General features: G+C 41.0%; 1 protein-coding gene and 1 long non-coding RNA gene across 3 annotated transcripts; one reads left to right on the top strand and one right to left on the bottom strand.

Annotated features, from left to right (window-relative positions):
- The first annotated feature begins 1,878 nt into the window (after positions 1–1,878).
- Positions 1,879–26,823, top strand: LOC121689647 (NACHT, LRR and PYD domains-containing protein 1 homolog). 2 transcript variants are annotated; one of them, XM_042069643.1, is made up of 20 exons: positions 1,879–1,978; positions 5,984–6,057; positions 6,570–6,911; positions 8,028–8,300; positions 9,203–9,310; positions 9,435–11,079; positions 15,283–15,366; positions 15,536–15,703; positions 16,096–16,191; positions 16,283–16,420; positions 16,507–16,662; positions 16,896–16,994; positions 20,275–20,397; positions 20,496–20,594; positions 20,748–20,900; positions 22,350–22,433; positions 22,553–22,696; positions 23,046–23,201; positions 24,577–24,708; positions 26,325–26,823. In XM_042069643.1, the coding sequence occupies exons 2-20, from the start codon at positions 6,003–6,005 to the stop codon at positions 26,506–26,508; spliced, it is 4,239 nt and encodes a 1,412-aa protein (XP_041925577.1). In that variant the 5' UTR covers positions 1,879–1,978; positions 5,984–6,002; the 3' UTR covers positions 26,509–26,823. The 2 variants fall into 2 exon arrangements, with proteins under 2 accessions (XP_041925577.1, XP_041925578.1); XM_042069644.1 differs by lacking the exon at positions 20,748–20,900.
- Positions 13,918–15,003, bottom strand: LOC121689665. The gene is made up of 3 exons (XR_006024839.1): positions 14,987–15,003; positions 14,578–14,624; positions 13,918–14,149 (listed from the first exon to the last, which is right to left on the bottom strand). It is a non-coding gene; the product is annotated as an uncharacterized LOC121689665 (long non-coding RNA).

The following is a 26,823-nucleotide window of genomic DNA, read 5'->3' on the forward strand; positions in this document are numbered from 1 at the left end:
TCTCATGTGAAAACAGTTTTAGATAATTACAGTTTTTCTCGATTGCTTTTACCTGCTTAAGTAAACTAGAACCCACTTGGTCTTCATGACTACTTTCTTTGCACAGCAGAAGTCATCTCTTGTGAATGTGTTCACACATTTTCATTGGGTTCACACATTTCTCACACCCTTTTGCAAAACAGTTAACACAGGTGTCATTCAAAAGCCCCAAACTCTATTGGTTTTCCTGTGCTAAACAAAAGGAAAACATCTTTTCACAGGTATAGATTCCTTGCATAAGTCTGAATCTCTGATACGCCTGTGTGAAACTCCTTTGCACAATTCTTCAATCAGCAATCATTCATTATACATAAGAGCAATCATTCATTATACATAAGAGATGTCTGTTCTGTGTTGCTTCAAAGTATGTTCTTGTGAAAACATACTTTGCAAATTCAAAGTGATACGTCACATTCAACCTAGTTTAAAATAATCAAATCATCATTTATACACATTGTAACACATTGAGGTCCTCAAAGGCAAAATTAAAACAATCGAGCCATGTATGTTGTGTGGGGTTGGGTTGGGTGGGGTAGGGTGTGTGTGTGGGGGGGGGGGGGGGTGTTGAAACAACTCCTTATTTAACTGTGAACCATCATTTATCACTTTTTTGGGAGTGATAATCAGCTTCAGCTTCAGGTAGCAGAGAATTTACAAGAGACCGCATCATCTTAAGAACAGAGGTTCATTGAAGAAACATGGGATACTCTCACATTACTGTTGAGAAGGACATTGACCGTTTACTGTACCACAGGGCACACATGTAAAACATCAACTAAGTCAAGACAATTTAGGAATGGTTTACGTAGGCCTACACATTTTTACTACACAAGGCTCTATTGGCTGTTGATGTGGCACTTCCTATGTCTGACCTGTAGATGGCACCAGTTACCTGATCCAGCCAGAGCCGTATATGGAGAGAGTTTGGCATACAAATCATGGGCGCCATGTTTTTATTATATTTTTCCCATTATTCACTTCACTATGTCAATGGGGATCTGATGAATATTGGTACCTAACATGGCACACAACACTCTTATCCAAGTACTAACTAAGCCTGCTTAGCTTCAGTAATTCAGCAAAGTCAGGGTATCTGCTGGTCTGGCTGCTGGCTAAAAACAAAAGGTAAAAGGCATATATGATTCTAACTGTCTCACTGAATTGCTCACTCAACTCTCACTCAATTCTCACTGGTATCTGCTAGACAACAAGTATCAAAACATGATTGGTTCATAGATTTCACATGTAATATACATTTTATACAACCCCACCCCCATCTTGCCTGTTCATAATTCTGAGAAATTCTTGAATTTTGTGCATGTGTGGATGTACGTATTTATGTTTATATGTGTGTGTGTGTGTGTGTGTGTGTGTGTGTGCGCGCCTGTGTGTAGGCCCTACGGTTCTCAAGATATTCACAGAAAACTCTGTTGGTGTACAGTCACTAAATGTACCCATAAATTAATTTATTGTATGGCCCACCCATGAACGAAAGTCCGCGAAACTTGGCATGCATTCAGAGGGTGTCATAATGATCCTACACTTTCAATTTTGTGCAGTCAGCCAGAGATATTGTGATTACAACACCTAATTTTTGCTTTTTCATTTTTAACTAGGTGGCGCTATACATGAAATGAGTGGTTATGGGATGGGTTGACATGGCCCCTTAAGACCAACATGCAAAAACATCCCAGGAATCCTTCATGGAAAATTACACATGCGGAAAAAAAAAACGGAAGAAAAAACTGACTAAACCTGTATGACAGCCACGTAAACCTATAAAAAAAAAAAGCTTCGCTGCACGGCGGTCATAATAATATGTGGAAGAAAGTAAACACCCTCTCAAAGTGAAAGCTGCTCAGTCATAGCTAGCAAGAACAGAAACGGCAGCAGCTACAGCGAGCTCTTCGAGCACAAAATAATTCTCCAAAATTGACTGGTATGTAATAATATATTCATTAAACTATTTAGCATTTCTTTCAAAATACTGACAAAAAACAGTGCATTGTCAATCTTTGCTTTCTTATCAGTTTCTGTGCCAGTTTGTGTTTTTTTTTTTTTTTTTTTTCCCCGGGAGGCTCACAGACGTCTCACATTTGTGCCACTAAATCTTATGGATTTTTATACTCATAGAAAGTAAATCCAGCAGATTAATAGCGCAGTGTAACATTAATTGTTAATCAACAATGTCAGTTATTCAGTGGATCAGCGTCTCTCAAAAACGTCTCATCTCTGTGAGGGCAAACGTAGCCTGTTCACAAAACACTGACAAATGTGGCAATTATGCATGTTGGTCGCTGACCCTTCAGTTTTTAGTTAGATTTTGTTTTAAAATGTAATTTTCCTCTTGAACTGAAAGCATGAAGGCATAGTAATAGCACAGAGGTCAGTGTCCTCAGATCTGAACTGCATTAAAGCACTGATGTGATTCAACATGATTTGTCATGTACAGATAAGCACACTTAATGGTTAACTTCATATAACGCAGGTTACAACATGAGGGGACTGACACGTGTTGCTCACTTTTGGGTGCAAATATCACTCTTTCATTTAAGTTATTAAAGCAGTGCCCGATTTTTGCTTAATTGCTCAAGGACCTGTCAGAAAAGGTTTTGTACTAAATTAACTTCCTTCGTTATACACTCGAGATGAGTACAAAGTTCAGGTAGCCTACCAAGTTCAAGGAGCAAGTTAGATTTATGATCGTGATAAACTCAGGGAGGCCATTTATGGTCATGTTTGTGTGGCAGTACCAAGTCACTATTGCTGGAATTCGGAACCCATTTAATTTCCCCAAGCAATCTAGGCCTGGGTTCCCCACTCTAGGTCACTCACACAAATTAATGGGGCAAGAGATGCAGTCTTCCTCAAATACGTTAATTTTATTAAGTACACATGGGCAGATGACAACACAATTTAGTTAAAAGGAACTCACAGAATCAGTAAGACAATAGCAAAATGAGCCTCCAGAGACGGAAGTGCAGCAGTGCAATATGGGTACCCTCAAGTTGGTTCTCTAACGACACAGCAAACCGTACAATAGCAAATGACCTGGTATACACACCCAAAAAATAAACTTGATGTACCGCGGAGTGGGACAAAATATGACCGCCGCCCAGTCCAGCACATTTTTTCCACAAAAATAAGTCACGCATTTTATACAACCCCACCCCCATCTTGCCTGTTCATAATTCTGAGAAATTGTGTGCCTGTGTGTGTGCATGTGCATGCATGCATACATATGTCTACTGTGTGAGTATGTGTCATACGTATGATTACTGTGAATGTATGTGTGTGCGTGTGTGTGTCTGTTTATGCACATGTGTGCACATGGAATGGGTTAACATGACCCCTGGAGGCAAAAATATGCAAAAAATTGGTCATCCTAGGCCCTACGGTTCTCAAGATATTCACAGAAAACTCTGTTGGTGTACGGTCACTAAATGTACACATAAATTATTTTATTGTATGGCCCCCCATGAACGAAAGTTCACGAAACTTGGCATGCATTCGGAGGGTGTCATAATAATCCTACACTTTCAATTTTGTGCAGTTTTGACCATGTTAGGTCACAGATACCTGCGATTACAACACCTCATTTTTAACTAGGTGGCGCTATACATGAAATGAGTGGTTATGGAATGGGTTGACATGGCCCTTTAAGATGGTCCACCTAAACCCTACTGCAGTTTTCTGCAGACACAGAAAACTGTGTCTGCCCTACCCTCCTTTCGGGGGTCCAGTCCAGCGGGGGGGCTACAGATCAAAACGAAAAATGATGGTTCCATGCTATCCATGTGGGGCTACATGCCCACCAAGTTTCGTGTACCCCGGTCTTTCAGTGTCCCAGGAATCCTTGACGGAAATTTGGCCATGCGAAAAAAAAAAAAATCTGACTAAACCTATATGACCGCCGCTTCGCTGCGCTGCGGTCATAATAAATACAAAACCAACACACCAGATAAGGGGCACAGCAAACGGAAATGACTACAACAGAAAACACAAGGCCATCATGTAACCATAGACAGTAAAAGAAATGGACGAACAGACTCCGTCGTTTTCAATGGGAAGGCACCAAAGATTTTAGAACAGAATCTTTGGAAGGCACTGAAGGTTTTTTCAGTTGGCTTCCCATCGTACTGCGCAGACTCACACTTAACTTCGTGACGTTAGCCATCGAACTGAATCTTGTAACTCGTCTGATAGATGGTTCACACAGAAATTCTTCTCACACTTCCTTCGCCTTCAAAGTCAAACATTTATTAATCATCCTCACAAGTGATATCAAGTACCAGACATGATCATCTTCAAACACAGTCATGGTAAAACAAAACAAAAAAGTTATAGCCTAATCTTCTTTCTACTTTTCCGACCTACTGTCAATCCATTGAAAACCTCTGAAATGATTAACGTTAGTGCCGTTTTTTATTAGGTTTACTTGCCTCTATGTAATGCTTTACCTTAACATACAATGGTATTGTAGGCTACATGGATTTGTTCATGAGTTTCCGTGCTGGCTGGACTTAGCTTCTTATCCAAACAATACGGTTATCTCCCCACTGTGCGACAGAAAGACGCAGGCATAATTGCGTCAAATTACGTCAAAAGTTAGCTTCCCTACAACCGGACAAGCTAACTATTATTCTTACGGGAACCCAACGTTACATACGAGGTAGTTGAGCCTGTTTTGCCTTCTATTGTTTATGTAGCTAATACAGAAACTACAATGTCGGCACAGGATATATGTTATATGAAGTTATGGGATTTCAAAAAAATCCTAAATGAATGGGCGTTCTATGGGGTTAGTAGAGAGTTGATAACCAAAGCTCCATGGGTGGTTCAACTTCCGGGAATTCGCCTGCCCCCTTGCATGTAACGCTGTATTACTGCCCCCAGATGGAATTTTCCCAGGCCAGTACTGATTACATGTCCCAAAATAAAAATAATATAAAAAAGGTTAAACAAAACCCGCGATGACCCCAGCATAATTAAACAGTAATTATGTAAACAATACAGGAAATAAACAAACTGACAGACACAGACAAAAAAACAGTCAGACACCCTTGATCGTAGGTTATGCTCAGGTTATGGTACCGGGTTTCACTCACACACATATTCAGACTCACCCAGACAACACACCACAAGCAACAAGCACACGATCACCCAGCAGTAGAAAAGCAGTAACCTTACACTAGCATAACCCTGCCCCTAAACCTGACTTACAAGGCTACGCAGTTGCAGTGCAAATGTGGACTGCCAGTATTTCATTTTCGTTTCACAAAGAATGGCCAGGTGTGCCCTGCTAAAGGAAATTTAAAAGGAGGCACAATTGCATTTAGATTATTCAACCAGCCAGGGGTGCAGCTAGAAAATGTAGGTCCTATTACAGAACATAATTCTGCCCCCCCCCCCCCCCCCCCCCAAAAAAAAAAATGCTAGATGGTCCGGTTTCAATTGATAATTGACTATAGCATATTACAATACAGCTTATAAAACCCTACATTGATATTTCCTAACACAATTTTAGGCAAGTTGGATTTCTTCACATAGACAACATCAGTGGAGTAGTTCCTGAACAACTGTAGCCTAGCAGCTTTGAATAATGTAAAGGTGACACTCGTTAACTTCACTTCAACATGACATTTATGGTTATGGTTATGGTATTTAGCAGACGCTTTTGTCCAAAGCGACATACACATAACAACAATACAGAGTTAAAAATCAGAGCAACTCTGTACTCATTATGGGATTTAATTTGGAAATAAAAATATTCAGAAAAAATATATTCCAGACTTTTCAAGGGCCCTCTTCCTCCTTGGGGCCCTAGAAAATCAGTCCCACTTTCCCCCCCAGACGCCCCTGCAAAAGGGCTGTCATGTGTATGGACACCTCTGGGTCATTTCACTCTGTTCGTAACCTCATTGCCCTGTGTGTTTGTTTTAAGGCTACCATCCTGCAGGAAGATGAAGTGTATCTGCATGATATTTCTGCTTCAGTACTGCACCCTCACTACAGCAGGTACAGAGAGGCACTGTGTGTATGTGAGCGCGAGTCGGCTAGCCTAGAAATCTAGACGCAAATTACATTTGCTGCCAGGGCTAGTCTAGCAACTCTTCCTTGGCTTGCTTCCTTCACGGTGGCTGCGGCAGGAAGACCGCTAAGGTATCCTAAAAGCACACCCTTCATAAAATAAAGTTTTTAAAACCTTTCAAAACACTTAGAATGTTTACAACACTTTGATTTGTCTGCAGACAACCTCACCACACTACCACAGAAGTGTCATTCTATTTTGAACATTGTCAGTGGTGTAAAATAGTGACGTGATTTTTATGCCCAGTTTGCTTTCACTGTAAGACAATTTGGTGTTAATGCAAACTACAGTACGTTCTTGCACAAAACTTCATCAATTTACGTAATTATGCTCTCAAACAACATTATGAACCTGTTAGCTTCTGAAAATAGACCCTAGGTTGTTTTTGCACCAGAACATTCCTATAACACATATAAATATTTGGTTTCTTTCTCTGGAGTTTGGTTTGTGGTGGTGGGTCCTGATCGTCCCGTAGTTGGTGTGGCTGGTGGGGACGCGCTCCTACCATGTTTGCTCAAACCCAACATCAGTGCCGTGGACATGGAGGTCATGTGGCTCATCGGCAGTGCTGTAGTCCATCGCTACAGAAACCACAAGGACGAGGCCGACCTGCAGCTCCCAGACTACCAAAACAGAACCAGCTTGTCCACAGAGGGGCTGCAGAGAGGAAACGTCTCACTGAGGCTCACATCAGTCCAATTCTCAGATGCAAATACATACAGGTGTTACATTGTATGTACTGAGGGGGTGTTTGACACCAACATTGAACTCCAAGTGGAGGGTAGGTGGTCTACTTCAAAATCTCAGTGTTGTTGAGCTTAAAGGTGCCATGTGTAAGAATTGAGGTAAAAATATCCAAAAAATGAGCTACACACATCAAAAGAATGAGAAGAAATAAGAAGATGATGTCATTAAAAAAAATGACAAGGTATTGTGCTGCAGAGAATTACTAGCCCGACGTGTCATAATACCAGTTTCGGCAATGGGAAGCGTTATGCGGGTAACATAACCGCCAGCCAAACTGCAATACACGTGACTCGGTTGTTACTCTAGGGTAGACCAACTCACTTTCTGGAGGTATACTGTCCCCATCTTTTATGGAATGTGGAATATGAATTGATTTTTTGGCGGACATTACACATGGCACCTTTAATGGTTGTATCAGCGATTGCAGGCCCAAAAAAAAGGCCCAAACATAAATGATCACATTCATCTATTCTAACGATCCGCTAGCTGTCTGCCCCATAAGCAGGCTGTCAAAAAAACGTGTCTCTGTAGGCAGCCTAAGGCTCCGAGATCTGTACACAAAAACAATTGCTACCAACAAGTGTTTCAACCAATAACCGACGAGATGTGCGTTAAGGAGAGTTTTAATTGCATAGGAGGGAGGGGGATGGACTAGAGAGCTAGCTCTCTGTTTTGTTTGAACATCAACAGAAGTGACGTATCCCCGGTATCGCTGATACAACCTTTAAGTGCCTTTTGGTGTATTAAAGGTTGTATCAGTGATAGTGGGGATATGTCACGTCTGTTGATGTTCAAAGAAAACAGAAAACTAGCTCGCTACTCCCTCCTCCTCCCTCACGTTCCTAAATGCGCACCGCGTCGGTTATTGGTTAAAATAATCGTTATCTTGTAGAATTGCCATCGATCACTAGTGCCTAGGCTGCCTACAGAGGCGCGTTTTTTGACGGCTTGCTTATGGGGCAGGCAGCTAGCGGATCGTTAGGAATTAGATGAATATGATCATTTATGTTTGGGCCTTTTTTGGGCCTGAAATCACTGATACAACCTTTAGGGAGTAGACATAAAGCTCAATCTTTCTAGCAGCAATTGGACCCAGGCCTGTGATTCCTAAATCTTTGAGCTCATTTGATTGTCTTCCATTTCTCTGTAGCTGTGGGCTCCACTCCAAACATCTCTGTTGAGAGTCTGGGAGATGGGAGTGTGCGTCTGCAGTGTGAATCTTCAGGCTGGTCCCCTGAGCCCCAGATGGAGTGGCTGGACAGTGAAGGACAAATCCTCCCGGCTGAAGCTACATTTGTCCGAATAGACCATGAAGGCTTCACAGTGAGGAGGAGTGTCACGGTCCTGGAGAGTGAGAGCAGCAGGTTTCTCTGCAGAGTTTCAAACACGATAATGACAAAAGAGAATCCGACCCATGTCCCACGTAAGTATGTTTCAGTTTGTGGAGTTGGCGAACTATACTTTTCTTCTAAAATTATATATTATTTAGGGCTGTCAATCGATTAAACAAATTAATCTAATTAATTACATACTCTGTGATTAATTAATCTAAATTAATCGCATATATAATTTTTGCTGTGAAAGTATTTTAAATATTTAAATTCAAATGAATCATTGAATAATCAGCATTAGTGACATTAATGTTCAAAAACTCTTTTATTATTATTTTCACTGTTCAAATAATGGCCATAATAATCTATGATATGACCTAATATGCTGAGGAAATAAATTCAAAAGTGCTTCGGGATAAAAAAAAAAAAATCACATACAAGGCATTTCAGGCCACAGATATAACCTAGGGGACACAATGAAAATAAATTAACACTCCCCTCAATGTCAACACTTGCAGACATTGCAAAGGACTTTATTTTCAACATTTTATTTTTATCAACACCATCAGGCTGTTTTTTAAAAGTAAATGTTCCAATCAATGATCCAGGCAGCACGTTTTCTTCTCTCTCCTTCATTTTACAGTCTAATTTTTACTGACTAGAACGTTTCGGGGTCAAAGGTCATACGGCATCGATTAATCTGCACTAATTGTTTTAATCAGTTATTTTTTCTCAAATTAATTATTCGAAATTAATCAGTTATTTGACAGCCCTAGTATTAATAAATGTAACATCAATCTGTTATGCTAATTCTGTTAATGCAAATAATAATGAAAAACATTAAGTTGTCAGTGCTACACCAGTTTTTAAAATGAGTCAGGCCCGTTTAAACTGTAACTTAATGTTACTTTTAATCATTTCCTATATAATAAATGAAAAGTGAAAATGAAATGAAACAATGCAGTGGTCAATTAGGTCATTTTGTATTTTTTAGGAATTATGTTTGCTCTGTCACGGCATCGCTTGTACCCTGCTAGTTTCGTCTTGTTCTTTCTGGTGTCCACTGTAGTTCTCTCAATATGCATCCTGAAAAAACATCAAGGTAATGTTGTCATTTAAAATGTCATTCTTTTTCATTTTCAATGTGTCTATCTAGGGCAAAAGACTTTCCACTGTGAAGTGAATTTGCTTAGTCGTGTCACTGATTTTTTTTAAATGTTATCCAGGGCTCACCAGATACAAAGAATGGGTCATATCCAGTGTTGAGTCTGAACGTAGCCCCTTTCCTGATAATCTACACGACCACTACACTGACCCGCTCATCATTAAGTTGAATGTAGAGGAAGATAAAGTGTCGACTGCAGGAGAAATATTCCAGGAGACCTGCAGTTTAGATAAGCTCTTCAGCGTTGATGATGGTAGACCAGATCCAAATGCAATCATTCTTCAGGGACACACAGGGTGTGGCAAAGCCTTCACTGTACAAAAGATCATGTGTGACTGGGCGTCTGGTGCGGCCTACTTAAAGCGCTTTGCCCTTGTCCTTCTCCTGAAGGGCACAGAGCTGAGGCAGGAACTTCTTCATCAGGAAGAAAAAAAAAGGAGTCTGGTGGAACTTATCAGCCCCATGGGGAAATTAAGTAGTGTCACTGGGCACCTTCTGAAGCACACTTTGAAGGACGCTCCACACAAGGTGCTGTTCATCATCGATGGGTTTGATGAGCTGAGGCTGTCGTCAGCAGTAGAGCCCAGCTCCCATCTCCCCAGCCAGCCATTCACCAGAGCGCCCCCCGCATACATCATCAATGCACTGCTGGGAGGACGCATCCTGCCCGAGTCCTTCCTGTTGGTGACCACCAGGCCCACCGCTTCAAAGGCGCTAAGGAAGATGCTCCAACAACGGGAACAGCGCTTCACTGAGATCCTGGGCTTCTCTGAGAATAAAGTAGGAGATTATTTTAAGAAGTTCTTTGAGAACCAGGAGAGAGCAGAGGAAGAGTATCAGCTTGTGCGTGAAAATGACTTCCTGTTCTCCTCCTGTTTAATCCCTATACTGTGCTGGATGATCTGCTCAGTCTTGAAGAAAAATCCTAGAGGTTTTCAGGAGAGATCTCCTGTAACCAGAACCTCTATATTTCTACTTTATTGCACATCCCATATAGATAATGTTCGGCTCAAGAGGCTTGGCCAACTGGCAGAGAGTAAGACATTGACAGGGGAGGTGCTGTTTGATGAGAAGAGTGTGTATGACACAATAACAGATCCGACCAAATCCCCGCTCTTGCGGAAATATTCTCTCGGCTGGAACAATGTCCAGCAGGTGATGTACGGTTTTGTACACCCGACTATTCAGGAGTTCATCTCAGCTCTGTACTATATCACCTTAAAAGAGGAAGAGATGCTAAGGGAAGTAAAGGAGCTGCTCAATTCATTGAAGGGACCCTCTGCAGATGAAACCATCCAACTTCGGCCCATTATTCGTTTCCTCTTTGGTCTCTCAAATGCGAATGTGTGGAGCTTACTCTCTGCCAAATTGAAATCAACAGCTGACAATAAATCTATTCGAAATATCTTAGAGCAATGGATTTTTGAAGAGGTTGCAACATTTGTTGGGAAAGATATGAGACTGTTTATTCTCCACTGTCTTTTTGAACTCCATGAGGAGGAGTTTGTGAGGAGCGCTATGAAGAAATGGTGGAAGCTTGACTTTGCCTCATTTTCTCTGAAGAGGATAGACTGTTGGGCATTGCACTACTGTTTGCAGTGCAGACCTGCCATAGCACGCCTGAATCTCAGCAACTGCAACCTGACCGCAGAGAAGCTGAAGCTGCTTGAGCCTGCACTGTCACAACTGGACTGCAAGGAACTGTGGTGAGTGACAATTGCCTGAATATACTTACAATCTAATTAGTCAAGACTTGCTCATAATTGACTGAAAGGCGAAACATGTTTTTTGTTTTGTCATTGTTAGCAGCCTGGTCCATGGAGTTGCATCAGTACTGCCTATGTAATCAGACTTCCGGGTTTAGCCATGTGGCTTTGTATTTCATTGTCATTGTCAATGTCATCTCTCAATGTTCGCCTAATTGTTTGCTACCTTGTGTCTCACCTGCCCATTGTTATGTTTCCACTAAATGGGTTGCCCTGTGTATTTATAACCTTGCTTCCACTGTTCTTTCCTTTTGTTGTGGTCATCGTCATGTTTTGCCTTCATGTTTTCCTGAGTGTACTTTTTGGTAACACTTTATTTGAAGGGGTTTACATAAGGGTGACATGTAACCATCATAAGAATAAAATGACACATGTCATGTACATTAATGACACATTATTGATGTTTATGACTGTTGTCATAATGTGTCATTCGGTTTTGGAATGTCAACTTGACATTAGCCAAGAAAATGTAACCCATTTACAATATTGTCATGACGACTTGACATTAGCCAAGAAAGAAATGCAAGGTGTTTGGCATAATATTGTCATGACAACTTGACATATAACTGTGTTTGGCCTGACATATCTTCTAGGTTTGTGAAGTGATGGGCCTGAAGAATTGACTGTCATGACCAGGGTAGGAATTTCACGACGGCCATGGCCGTCGTAGCCCCTTGCGTTGGTGTAAAGCAGTCCCCTGTACAGTTAGCCATTCCAGAGTAATCCAGTTTTGAATTTGCAGTAAATTTCGACATGCATGGATGTCTCCAAATTTGGGCTTTAAGTTTTACAATGTGGTTAAATTGTTCCACATGATTTCATAACGGGCCAAATACAAAATAAATGTTACAAATATCGCCTAGATGTTGGTAAATCAGAGGACAGCTGACTAAGAGTTTGTGAAAGTAGCCTTAATGATCACAAAATGCTAAGCATGCATCTAGGCTATTTGAGTTTCTTAAAGCTGAGCTGTGCTTAAATTGTTCAATACATGATTTCATAGCAGGCCAAATATAAAATAAATGTTATATTATTATTATTTATTTAAAGAGGAATGCCTCTTGAGATGTGGCATCTCATTTTCGAGAGGGTCCTCGATAGGACTGGACAAAGACAAAGGTACAAGGACAAGATACTACAGTACAGTACAATACAACATACACATTCACTCACATACAGCCCCCTTCCTCCACCAGCTCCCATTCCCTAAAAATACATACATATACACATATATACAACAAGCATACATCTTCATATCCACATATATACATACATACATATATACACATATATAGCCTAGATATCTGTAATTATTAGATGATCTGATGATTTACAGTTCTATGTAATATGTCATGTTTCATGTTTTTGTAATGTTTCATACAGTGATGCAGGTCTACTGCAGTGAATAGGCTAAATACAACTTTGATCATTTTTATATGCTACTACTGTATAGTTAACTTTGGCCTTAGTGCCCTGACATGTGGCCTTTGAGCCCCCCACCAAATATACCCAAATGAAGGCCAAGTGGCCTTGCCCCCAGAATGGTGAAATTCCAAGCCTGGTCATGACACCATTATAATTGTGTCATGAATACTTTCCTTGGCATGATAGTCATGACAACTTGACATAATTGTTTAATTATTACATGAACAAGTTAATATAACTGTTATAACTGGCCTGATTTATCTTCTAGGTTTGTGAAGTGATGGCCTGAACAATTGGCTGTCATGACACCATTATAAATTGGGCATAAATACTTTTCTTGACCTCAACTACAGTGGTACAGTTTTGACTTGTCATTAAGCTGTCACAAAGAACTATTACACACAATAGTTTCCTGGCAGTGTCATGAATACTTACCTTTGACCTAAAGTACAGTGAACCATCTGAGATGTTTCCTGAACATGTCATTAAGTGCCATTACACTATCATGTAGGTCCTATTTCTGTACATTTTACATTTCTGGAATATTGAGTCTAATGTCAACTATAATGACAACAAATACCACTCAGTCATGACTTAAAAGAGTTTATTTCAGCAATGAATTTTGCAAAACCATAATACATGGACATGTTACCATGCCAGCTAACCTAACTGTGCATGTGGAACATGCATTAAACTATTCACATACTAGTCTTTAAGCACCATTTCATTGCCATAATTTCTGCAGCTTTTTCAAATCATGCACGAGTCTACCCAACACACCATTACGATGGCGGATTCCTAACCAGTAGTACCATTCAATCATTTTAAGGTGTATTTTGAGGGACTGAGGGGTTCGATTCCCCCTGAGATGCCATATTTGGTTTTTGTATGTCTGCAATGCACGTTCAATATGTTGAGTATATCTAATTTATAATGGTGTCATGACAGCCAATTGTTCAGGCTCATCACTTCATAAACCTAGAAGATAAGTCAGGCCAAACACAGTTATATGTCAAGTTGTCATGACAATATCATGCCAAACACTTTGCATTTCTTTCTTGGCTAATGTCAAGTCGTCATGACAATATTGTAAACGGTTTACATTTTCTTGGCTAATGTCAAATTGTCATGACAGAGACACTCTCAAATAATGTCATCTTGGCTAATGTCAAGTTGTTATAATGATGACAACCAAACAATGTCAACTTGACATTCCAAAAACCGAATGACACATTATGACAACGGTCATAAACATGTGTCATTAATGTGCATGACATCTGTCATGTCATTCTTATGATGGTTACATGTCACCCTTATGTAGACCCCTTCAAATAAAGTGTAACCTATTTTTTTTTACTTCATGTTGTGTTCAAAACCTCATTGTGGTCACTACGAAACAAAACCACTTAATTTCACCACTTATTAATGCCTTACTTTTGACCTTAAAATCCTTATTTTATAGTATTAGTTTTTAAGTAAAACTGTGCATTAAGGTCAATTAAGGAGAAAAGCCTACTGAATTTACCCCATACATTTCGATTTCCTCTTAATTTCCCCCCTTAATCAAGGAATCCCTGTATTAATACTGCCTTCATGCCAACCGTAAAACTCGGAGGACCCAACTTTAGATATCCCGACCACTGAAACCACTGAAAAAAGTGTGTTCATGAGATCAGCATGGAAAATAGGAAATGCATAAATAAGTTATTAGAACTGCTTACTATGGTTTAGCAAGAAGGAAAATGTCTCGGGTGAGTAGCATCTGTAGTGTTAATTTAGTGATAAATTACCTTGTCTATTTGAAATGAGAATGAGATTCACCTTGTGTTGTTACAAGGGAGGCTGTCGTGGTTGGAAAATATGATAATGATGTCAAGTCAGGTACCTCGAGGTACAGGAGTTCCGCACAAGTCTCCGAGCGTAAAATCCGACCCGAATTTGCGTTCAAGTCACTTTTCCTCTATCAGAGGATGGAATTTCCGAATATCCAATGTGGCATGAAGGCAGCGTAACACCTTAAAATAAAATGAAGATATACTTAAATTGTCCTTAATTACTCCCTTAAAGGTGCCATGTGTAAGAATTGAGGTAAAAATATCCAAAAAATGAGCTACACGCATCAAAAGAATGAGAAGAAATAAGGGCGATGATGTCATTAAAAAAATGACAAGGTATAGTGCTGCAGAGATATCAACCTGAATTAGCATGCTAAATTACTAGCCACAGCCCGACAGGTGTCATAATACCAGTTTCGGCCATGGGAGGCGGTATGCGGGCAACATAACCGCCAGCCAAACTGCAATACACGTGTCTCGGTTGTTACTCTAGGGTAGACCAACTAACTTTCTGAAGGTATACTGCCCCCATCTTTTATGGAATGTGGAGTATGAATTGATTTTTTGCCGGACATTACACATGGCACCTTTAATGACAACAAATAAATGGAACCCCTGACACATTAAATGTAGATTAAGGGGTCACACCTTAAAATGGCCTTTTAATGTAAAATGAAGTGCCTGTTTTACAAATTATGGGCCTCTTAATATAAATGAAGTGGTTTTGGTATGTTTTCAGGGGTAATTTAAGGTGGCCTAAATGCACAACCCACTACGGAATTTGAGTACATCACATTTCGTAGTGGGTTGTGCATTTAGGTCCTAGAGTTAAATGTATGACAGAACTCTGGATGAATGCTGAGTAATGAATGTGGTATTGCAGGCTGGATGTGGAGGACCTATCAGATGCTAATGTTGCTGATCTGGTCTCAGCTCTGAGCACAGGAAGGATCCTGGGCAGATTGAGGTGATGTCATGTCCTGTTTTTCTGTTCATCACCAATGTCATACACAGCAGAATAAAGTTGCCTTTATTTTGGCCTCCGCCTGTCGGCTGTGTGGTGGAACATGAACACATCAACACAGTGAGTGATATGCCAGTCTAGTTGAGTATTGAATACTTTTCTTCTCTTTTAGAGTGGAAAACAGCTTGCTGTCAGATGAGAGTTTACAGCAAGTCCTCACTGCTCTGGAAAAACAGAAGTCTGTGGGTTCAGTTATCCTCTCAGTGAAGACAGTCAGCTTACTCACAGCAAATATGGTCATAAGACATGTACACAAACACAAAGTCACAGGCATCATGAGGTGAGAAATACTGTAGGCTTCCTATACCTCTAGGTCAGTGGTTCTCAAACGTTTCACAATGAGTACCACCTCAGAAAACAATTAGCTCTCCAAGTACCACTATTATGACCGACAATAAAATACAGTAGCCTAGTGTAGAACAAATAAACTACATATTTTACATTGTACATACTGTTTTACATCATTTTTCTCCAAGAAAGACAAAAACTAGTTTAAATTTAACTTCAGTGATCAAGGATTTTTTATTGTATATATTTTGATGTAATTTGAAGGTGATATGCCTCTGGAATACATAGGCTACACACACCTGCAGTTGTTCCATTCAGTGCATAAAGCATTGAGATTTCCAAGGAAAAATAAACTGCAATGATCTTTTCCTTCTTATTTAACAGTATCACATTGACATGGAAGAAGTCACCTAATGGGGATGGACATGAAGACCGACTCTGTTCATCCCTCCGTGTGGGAAAAAACCAGCACAGCTTCACGTGAGGCAACAGACAGGGTGGTTCTTTGTGTGTGTTCATGGTGGTCATCAGTTTGAATGCAACACTTGGTTCTGTGTGTGTTTGTGATCAGTGTGAGCGTTGAGGATGATGGCAGCACTTTCCAGCCGGCCGTGTCTCAGCTCTCTGCCACCCTGCCCAACTGCGAGGAAATTGCTAACTGGACACCCCTCCTCAAGTCTTTCCATGAGCTGAGAGCGCTGAAGAGCAAGTAGGAACACTGTTAATGAATGCAGTTTGTGATGTGTTCTGCTGGTGGTGGTGTCTCTGTTTGTGACGCGCCCTTGTGTTCCCCAGCCCAGAGCTGGAGAAGAATGTGGAGATGTTGTTTTCCTCCCTGCGCTCTCTACCTGGGCTGAAGAAGGTGTACCTGAATGCCAGAGTCCAGAAGATACAGTGGGCCTTTGAGCTCCTCTCTCTCATCCACAACTGTGCCAATCTACAGGAAATGGAGTGAGCAAGTTTGTGGTTCTGAATGTGTGTGTGTGGGGTGTCTTCTCTCCTCCAGACCTATCCCAGACAATGTTGGAAATAAATCTTTTAGCAGCACCATGAACAGTTTTGTAAATTGATAAAAGCCGAAACACAAACATGTTGAATTAATTATACTGTTGTTATAATAATATCACTGTACTGTATGAATAACCATTTGCTCAGTTTTCTAATATTGTTCTTTTTGTTTAAAGTGTAATGGTGAAGCATCGGCTAGAACAAGAAACTCTCTGCTCATTCCTGTCTTTGAAGAAAGCCCCGTATAGCACTCTCAAGCAGGAGGCAATGATCAGGTAAAACTAGAGCAAATGCTAATTGAAGGACTGACTAAAACTTCTGGCCCGTGGATGTATCACTTCACAAGTCCCGTCTCTCTTAGTTATTATGACCGCTGTGCAGCAAAGCGGCGGTCATATAGGTATAGTCAGAGTTTTTTTTCATCCGTTTTTTTTCCCCGCATAAGTAATTTTCCGTCAAGGATTCCCGGGACACTGAAAGACCGGGGTGCACGAAACTTGGTGGGCATGTAGCCCCACAAGGATAGCATGGAACCATTATTTTTCATTTTGATCTGTAGCCCCCCCGCTGGACTGAACCCCCCGAAAGGAGGGTAGGGCGGACACAGTTTTCTGTGAATATCTCGAGAACCGTAGGGTTTAGGAGGACAACCTTTTTTTTGTATGTTGATCTTAAGGGGCCATGTCAACCCATTCCATAACCACTCATTTCATGTATAGCGCCACCTAGTTAAAAACGAAAAAGTAAAAATGAGGTGTGTAATCGCAGGTATCTGTGACCTAACATGGTCAAAAGTGCACGAAATTGGAAGTGTAGGATCATTATGACACCCTCTGAATGCATGCCAAGTTTTGTGGACTTTCGTTCATGGGGGGCCATACAATAAATTAATTTATGTGTACATTTAGTTGAGAACTGTAGGGCCTAGGATGACCAATGTTTTGCGTATGTTTTCCTCCAGGGGTCATGTTAACCAATTCCATATGCACACATGTGCATAAACAGATATTCACACACACACATACATTCACAGTAATCATACGTATGACACATACACACACAGTAGACATATGTACGTATGCATGCACATGCACACACACAGGCCCACACACACACACAAACACACACACACACACACACACACACACAAACACAAACACAAACATAAACACGTACACACACACATGCACACAATTCAACAATTTCTCAGAATTATGAACAGGTAAGATGGGGTGGGGTGGTATAAAATGTATTTTACATGTGAAATCTATGAACTAATCATGTTTTGGTACTTGTTGTCTAGCAGATACCAGAGAGAATTGAGTGTGCATAATGAATTCAGTGAGACAGTTAGAATCATATATGCCTTTCACCTTTTGTTTTTAGCCAGCAGCCAGACCAGCAGATACCCTGACTTTGCTGAATTACTGAAGCTAAGCAGGAACAAAGTAGGAAATGAACACAATTTGACAAGCGTGACTTATTTTTGTGGAAAAAATGTGCTGGACTGGGTGTCATATTTTGTACCACTCTGCGGTACATCTAGTTATAACATGAAAGCCAAGGCTTTTCAAACTCAAATGCAAATATATATTTTTTAACCACACTATGTACCGTCCTTTCTCTTTCTATATTGATAACCTAAATGAAAAACATGTTGTAGGCTAGTATAGGTTCTTGTTTCATGACAGAGTGTTCTGCAAAAAGGCATGTAACTCCCCTTGTGCTGTTGAAATTCATAAATCTCAAAACATCTCTGTTGTAGGTCCTTTGACACAAAGACATTACAGTAACAGTGTTTTATAGCACATAGGCTTATATTGTTGACATTATGGGTCTCACAACTTCACCGATCACATGACTGTTTGATCCACTGCTACTGTAACAACTTATAATACAATGCTGATGTAATCCAAAGTATTCAAAATACATTACTGACTTTGAGTAATCTATCGGTATACATTACAAAATACATTTTAGGGCATGTTTTCTGTATTCTGTAGTGAATACATTTTAAAAGTAACCTTCCCAACACTGGACACATACTGTAAGAGGTTCATTCAGTGGTGGAGGAAGTACTGAACCTCAGTACTTAAGTAAAAGTACAAATACACAGAGAAATATTTACTTTAGTAAAAGTAAAAGTACCACAATGACAACCCTACTTAAGTAAAAGTAAAAAGTACCTGCTTTTAAATGTACTTTAATTATTAAAAGTAAAAGTATTTGCATAATGATTTATTCTCTTAATATCTATATTCTAAAAGGAAAAATCAGTATGGGCTGTGGCATTTTAATTAAGCTAGTTTTAGGTTATACTCGACTAGATAGTTTTAAGTTAATGCAATTGTGCTTACCATCTGTGGCCCAGTTTACATTCTGACCTACAATTCTAGAGACTGTAATTCTGGTTATCTACTAGGGTGATCTGCTGAGTAATATCATTCAGCAAAACACGAGAGCCTGAAGTTTAACGGGGTAGACAAGGGAAACGTCGGGTGGATCGTAATGCCAATTCTGCTGATTGAACAGAAAAGTTGCTGAGAAAGGTGTCTTTATGATTACGTTCAGTTTCACTTGCGCAGACGCATAGACATTGAATGAGCGCTCACGTTACTACCCCCCAATTGTAGGCTATGCATCTTTATTTAATCACACACAATTAAGGAATATTTCCTAATCTGGAAAATGTTACGTTTTTCCCGGCCACCGGTTCATTAATAGTCTACCATTCATTTGTGCCGCAAATGATCAGACGTGTGACAGAAGCATGGGCATAGCCTGTAACTTCGCTGATCCGCGGATAGCAATCTCATCGGAGAGGAGGCCCTAAAGCTGCAGATAACAGACAGAGAAAGGCACAGAACACAGTTGCATGTACAGTGTAGCCATGGGTCTGGTGAATATAGCCTACCGAATGCAGATGGCTACAAGCTCACGCTTTGCCTGGTCTAGACTAGAAGCTTATGTTTCTAAGAATGCACGTAGCGCTCCAGAACCTGTGGTAGCAACCCCCCGGTAAAACAAACGTGTTTGTCAGAGAGAAAAAAAAAAACTGATCATAAAATGTATCGTAAAAAGGAACGATGGTGTTGTAGAAATGTAGCGGAGTAAAAGTACAGATAATTGCTGTAAAATGTAACGAAGTAAAAGTCAAAAGTATGCACTATAAATTTTACTTAAGTAAAGTACAAATACGTGGAAAATTTACTTAAGTACAGTAACGAAGTATTTGTACTTCGTTACATTCCACCACTGGGTTCATTGATTTTTTTCTTAGTTGCCGGCTCGTCAGGTTTGTTTGTTTGAATGTGTTCCTTGTCCATCTTTCCCGCATTTTAGCACCGATTAAAACACTTTTTTTCACTGATGAGATTCACTTTATCTATACCAGCTGCAACAGGTGCATCCAACTACAAAGTGGGGTCTGGGGTCATAGAACCAAGTCCCTCAAAAAGAGAAGCAAAAAAGAGAACAATCCCAGAAAATCTTATATGTGCCAACCCTATGTTAAATTTTGAAATAACAGCTGTGTGTATATGTGTGTTTCTCTAGGCTGACTGTGGAACAGAATACCTTAGGGATCTCTTCTTCACAGACACCCCCATCTTTTTCTGTGGATGATCGTAGTTGGCGGAAACCTAGTCTCACTCCTTCTCTTTTGGCTCAGGAGAAGAGGTGAGTCATTCTCTTCTCTCAAAGCACACACAGTCTGAAGATTAATGACAATTAAACTGTATGTGTGATTGTGGTTGTGTCTGTGCATGTGCTCCCAGGTGGAGTCCCCTGTCTCTTATCTCTCTCACCTTCCCAGGCTCAGAATACTCCACAGGGAATTGGAAGCTTTTCTTGGATATGTTTTACAACTTGAACAAGTATGAGAGATTGTAAAGTTCATAAATTCATTTTAGCCTTATTGTGGGTGTCAGCGGATTGGACAACAGCATGAAATGTAGAATTTGTGAGGCCACTGACTGTGGAACACCAGCATCTACAGTGATTCGTATTGTGGTGTTTTGGTCTCTCAGGAATACAAGTACTGATGTGGAGACCGATGTGGACACTCTGTTCACCACCCTGCGCTCAGTGCGTGGTCTGAGAGAGGTGGAGCTGAGGGTCCAAGGCCTGACAGAGAGCTGGACTCATCACATCCTCTCTTTCATCAGGGACCAGGAGATTGAGTACAACAGCAGCAATAACTATTACAAAGCTAATGTTTGCCAGAGATAAGCTAATAATGCTAGAATTAGCCAGACACAAAAATGATTGAAGCTAGTATTAGCCAGAGATAAGCTAATGCTAATGTTAGACAGAGGCACAAAGCAAATGAAGCTAGTGTTAGCCAGAGACACAAAGCTATTGTTGAAGCTAGTGTTAGCCAGAGATAATTATGAAGCTAGTGTTAGCCAGAGATACCCGTAAAACAATTTAGTACTATTTCATTTAATAATAAATCCGAATAATTATAGCCCAGGCTTTTATTTTCCCAAATCGCCAAACTGCACCAGCTACAGGCCTTTAATTCCCTTTACACAAAACTTTTCCTCTGCAAAGATGGAAAATAATATGAATTATTTCAAACACACTGATGACAATGACAATTACGGATCATCATTCATTTAGTGTTGAGATGTTGTTCATAGAGTGAGATAATATCCAAATAGCGGGGATAGCCAGAACAGATGAAACACGTTTTAATCAAACGTAATTTACAAAGAGATCATATCACACTGAAAGCTCATATTTCACTGTCATGGGCAACCTATATCTGTCCTCTGTCAAATACAGTTGCATTTTCAGCCCTGACCAAAACCGCTCAGGAATTATTTATGCAAAAGTGGAATGTGCGTAATGTTTCATTCTCCCTCCTTTTCACCCCAAATGAAGCAGCATGAGAGAGCATGAACCATATTGTTTCTCCCATATTTGATTTGCCAAATTTGACAACAGTAAGCTTACATTTCAAATCATAGCTTACTTCATACTCTTTATCGCCATGGTGGTACGCATTTAAAATAAAGAATAACGTTTGTGAACCCTTCTGTTTTGTTGCCAGCATAAAAACAAGCTTACCATCAGCCTATCCGCAAATTTGAAACAAAAAGGAATAAATTGAACAATGTCGAAGTCGGAAATATAGGCATAGTTCATATTGAAAAAAGTTATACTTTTTTTTATATGCTTTTCCCCACCGCAGTATTTTAATGCCATCTAATCATAACGTTAGTGTGTGCAGTCTGCACCATTCTGGCTTAAACAGCCGATCTGACGGGTTTTAGAAGATTAAATACAACCCAAAACTAAAAAAAAACAGGCCTTTATTTGAGACCGGCCTTTAACCCAAACCTGTAGCCACACCAGGCATTTAAAAGAGACAGGCGTCTATTTGGGACTCAGCTATTATTTGAAGTTTTACGGTAAACTAATGAAGCTAGTGTTAGCCAGAGATAAGCTAATGAAACTAGTGTTAGCCACAGATAATCTATTGATGCTAATGTTAGCCAGAGATAAGCTAATGAAGCTAGTGTTAGCCAGAGATATCCTATTGATGCTAATGATCCTCTCTGCTGTACCCTGCCTCACACTGCACAATAAACGCTTGTACTGTGTGTGTGTGTGTGTGTATGCAGTGTTCATGTGCTGAAGAAGTGGGAGAGTTGTGAGGAGAGTCTTTGCTCATCTTTCTTTGTGAGAAAAACAGCCAGCACCTTCAGGTGGGTCCACACCATCTGGCTCCACACACACACACATACACACACACAACTAGCCACTTAAATGTCCCCTAAAGACTGAATAGACTGAATCTGTGTGTGTGCATATGTGTGTGTTTCAGATTGGCAGTTGAACACCTGAGGAAGGGGAGCAGCACTCCTGCTCTCTCATACATCTCCATTCTGGTAGACACCAACACAGTCACACCCTCGGACTGGACTGACTACCTCAAGAGTTTTCACACTCTGAAGCATGAAATAGAAAGGTACAATGACTGCATCGGTCCAGTTTTGTGGCTATTAACATAGATTAGATCTGCTTTAAAAACAACCTGGGGTCTGGGGTCAACCTGGTAAAAACAACCTGGGGTCTATGTAGGGTTGATAATAGGTTCAAAGTTTCATTTGGGAGCAAAATTACATGAATCGAAGGAATATTGAGCGAGACCGTTCAAATAACATATTAGCAACAAAATGGTTTATAACATGTTGCAGTTGAGTATCCATTTAATGTGTGAGTGTGTGTGTTTGTGTTGGTGGTGGATGTACAGCACAGTATTTCAGTGTGTGTGTGTGTGTGTGTGTGTGTGTGTGTGTGTGTGTGTGATATTGCAGTCGGTATTTGTATGATTTCGTGGGTCCTCTCCTGTTCCCTCTGGGATCTCTGGCTGGCCTGAGGGAGGTGGAGCTGAGGGTGAGCTGTCTGACGGAGGTCTGGGCCGATAACATCCTGTCCCTCATCGACAGATGTTCCAACCTACAGGAAGTGAGGTAAGAGCAGCAGCTCAGCTGTCTATTCTATTATTTATTTGTGTCAGTGTGTGTGTGTGTGTGTGTGCACTAGATGGTGTGTCCCTGCAGGCTGCGGGTTGGGCTGTAGATTGTGTTTGTGTGTGTCCATGATGATGAAACGTGTGTTTTCCTCCTGCAGGTTGTTTTCTGGCCTGGCTGTAGTGTGTGTGTGTGCAGGGCCATCGCGGGGGGTGGGGGCGGGCGAATGGGGCCGTCACCGAGGGCCTCACGTCTGATGGGCCTCGCACCTGGCCAAACATTGCATTAAGCATTTATTCTTCATTAACTCCTATTGTAAACAAAATGCTTAACGTGGCTTAATGTCCTAAAACAATCAGTGATCACCAAATTTCTCTAATATTGTTCCTCCTGATCATTAAGAACCTTCAAAACATGTAGCATGAAGTCATTATGAACTTTAGGCTACCTGACGTGACAGCATGTTTCTTCAATCTCCTTCCTTCACTGACGCCATATGGAAAAGGCTTAATGGGCTCCCAAAACAACGATTGGTGATCACCAAATTTCTCTCTCATTCTGCTCCTCATAACCCCTGAAAACAAAAAATCCAGCCCGACGTTTTTTTTCCCTTTTTGAGCAATGTCCGAATCGCAGGACATAACGCGCTGACCTCTTCCAGGAGCTGAGGCTACTTCGAGATATAATTCCAAGATATGTTAGGCTACTGCACTTAAAACTTAAATATTGAACGAACCTTCCCGAACTTTGAAATTGCGATCAGTGACTGGCATCAGGTGAACAAAGCTTTTCGAGATTAAAACATAGCTATTGAGAACTATTTGCGCACCTCCATGTCACAGGAGAGATATGTGGGCTTGCCTTTCTATTGAAAAAGACGTTACCTGCAAGCTGGTCTATGAGTTCATTGCTGAGTTTGCGGCAAAGAAAGCAAGAAAAGGTTTTTGTCTGAGTCAGAATAAGTCAATTTGTCCAATGTTACAGACCAGTTTCTGTATAGTGCATCTTATCAATAGTTTGAATGTTGTGTGTGTTTCTGCTCATTGACAAATAGCGTTCATTACAATGATTCATGCCCAATTAATGTCCCCTGTTAAAGTGTTCGCCTTTGTCTACACCAGTTTGGTTTCCATTTGTATGCAATTCGGTGATGTAGTCTATTAAACGGCTTATTGCCAAATTAGCCTATTAAACATCCACCGACAGTAGGCTATGTGTGTGTATGTGTGTGTGTGTGTATGTGTGTGTGTGTGTGTGTGTGTCCTTGATGGGGAAACTTGTGTATTCCTCCTGTAGTGAGAGGTGTAGTGAGTGATTGTCTGTCTGTCTGTCTGGACTGACATAAGAGGTGTCTGTGTGTGTGTTCCTCTTGCAGGCTGTCTGCAGGTCATTCTGTAGTTAGTGATGGTCTGTCTGTCTGGACTGACTGTGGTCCTTTACTGCTGGAGGAGATTACTCATCTACAGGAGACTCTAATACGCCCAGACTGCACCATCACACTCACAGGGTGGGCATCTCCTACACACACACACACACACACACACACACACACACACACACACATGCTTTGTTTTGTTTATAATAATAATAATATGTTTATTTTATATAGCACCTTTCTCAAACCCAAGGTTGCTTTACATAGTAGAAGGAAAACACAACAACAGACAGACAAACAATAACAATACAACAAAGACAAGCTATTTGTATAGAGCTACTGTATGTGTTGGGTGTAGAGGAGAAGTGATCATTAAACAAAAAGGTCTTGAGATGTGCTTTGAAGAAAGGAAGAGAAGGACAATCACGAAGAGGTTGGGGTAGGGAGTTCCAGAATTTCGCAGACTGAAGGACCTGCCACCCAGGGTGGAGAGTCTGGTGCGGGGGATAACTAAGAGGTTTTGATCAGAGGATCTGAGTGAGCGGGAAAAAGGGTAAGGGGCCAAGAGGTCGCAGATGTAGGGCGCAAGGTTGTGGAGGGCTTTGAAGGTGAGTAGTAGTACTTTGTATTTGATCTGGGACAGAACTGGTAGCCAGTGGAGTTGATGGAGAATGGGGATGATGTGTGCAGATCGTTTTGGTATGGGTGAGGAGCCTGGCTGAAGAGTTTTTGAGTGTACTGCAATCTTTCAAGGGATTTAGTGGGGAGACCAAGGAAAAGTGAGTTGCAGTATAGTATATCTAGACAGGACATGATGAAGGAGTGAACCAAAGTCTGTGCATCAGTAACAGAGAGGAAGGGTCGGAGTTGGGCAGTGTTACGGAGGTGAAAGAAGGCAGTCTTAGTGAGTGTTTTGATATGAGGATCGAAGCTAAGGGTGGAGTCAAGTTGTATGCCAAGGTTTTTGACAACAGGTATAGAGTGGACAGGTAATCATTAATGTTGAGAGTGAGACAGATTTTTCAGAGCATGCTTTTAGGGCCAATCAGTTGGATTTTCGGTATTGTCTGTGTTGTTTGAGAAAATTGTTTTGCATCCATAATTTTAAGTCAGAAAGACAGTCAGTGAGGGAGCGTGGTGGGGGGTCAGGGGGAGAGGGAGTGGTAAGATAGAGTTGGATGTCATCTGCATAGCAATGGAAGTTAAGGCTGTGGCTGCGATCTGGCCAAGAGGGAGGATGTATAATATTAATATATAATGCTGGATCATTGTTATGTTGGACATAAACTTCACGTGTGGTCTCCATGGAAATGGGAATAGGCTTGAGTTCGACTCAGTATGGACTTTAGGCTGCAGGAAGCAACGGAGGGAAACAGGTTGACTGCCTAGGCTACAAACACAGGATTTATACTGTTCCTTCACAATTATTGGGTTGAACACACACAGTGGTGTCATGTAAGGACCCTATTCATGTTGCGCAGCACTTATCATGACATTTTGAGTCTGTTAGGAGGCGCTAAGGCACAGTTTAGTACATGCATAGCTTGTAGACACTTTGGCTGCTTTAGCCGCTAGCTGGCTAACTTGCGTCAGACAGCACCGATTTTTTTTCACGTTTTTTTCAGGCCGACAGGATGAGTAGAACAATGATCATTACTGACATACATTTGCTAATGATGAGCGCAGGTGGATATGGACTTTGTAACAAACACAGTGGCGATGTTTGGTTTTTTTCCTTTCGCTCCCAGGATTAAAAGGAGGACTGTTGAAGTGTCCAGTCACTTCAAAGAGGGGAGACTTCAGTGCAACAGACCAGTGAGGATCACCATCAGGGGAAACAAATCTACTGAGGACTTCCTAGAGCACATCAGAGAGAGAGAGAGAGAGAGAGAGAGAGAGATGAGTCCCTGTGTCCACCACCCCGGCAACTGACCCCTGACCCTCCCTGCCCAGGATCCAGTGTATTGCTGAGACCAGAGACGGTTGATAAAGCGAAATAAATAAAATAGCTAACTAGTGTTTGGTGGAGACTCTGGCCGACTTGCCAAACTGGGGGCCACAGATTTTCTCTCCTGCTGAGCCAGCGCTTGAAAACTGGCAGCTACATGCGCAGTTCAGTACACGTCAGCACGGCCACTCCACACACGCGGACAGTCCACTCTATACTGTACACCAGTGTTTCTCAAACTTTTTCGACCAAGGACCACTTAACCAATAAAAAAAAACCTCACGGACCACCTAGCTAAA

The sequence above is a fragment of the Alosa sapidissima genome, chromosome 18 (genome assembly GCF_018492685.1).
Source record: "Alosa sapidissima isolate fAloSap1 chromosome 18, fAloSap1.pri, whole genome shotgun sequence".
In the NCBI taxonomy this organism is placed as follows: domain Eukaryota; kingdom Metazoa; phylum Chordata; class Actinopteri; order Clupeiformes; family Clupeidae; genus Alosa; species Alosa sapidissima.

What these genes read in the sequence shown, in the direction of transcription:
- LOC121689647 (XM_042069643.1), top strand. Translation starts at nt 6,003, where the DNA reads ATGAAGTGTATCTGCATGATATTTCTGCTTCAGTACTGCACCCTCACT. An exon ending in AAAGTCACAGGCATCATGAG is followed by an intron (nt 15,704 to 16,095) that starts GTGAGAAATACT and finishes CTTATTTAACAG; the next exon opens with TATCACATTGACATGGAAGA. An exon ending in TGCACCATCACACTCACAGG is followed by an intron (nt 24,709 to 26,324) that starts GTGGGCATCTCC and finishes TTTCGCTCCCAG; the next exon opens with GATTAAAAGGAGGACTGTTG.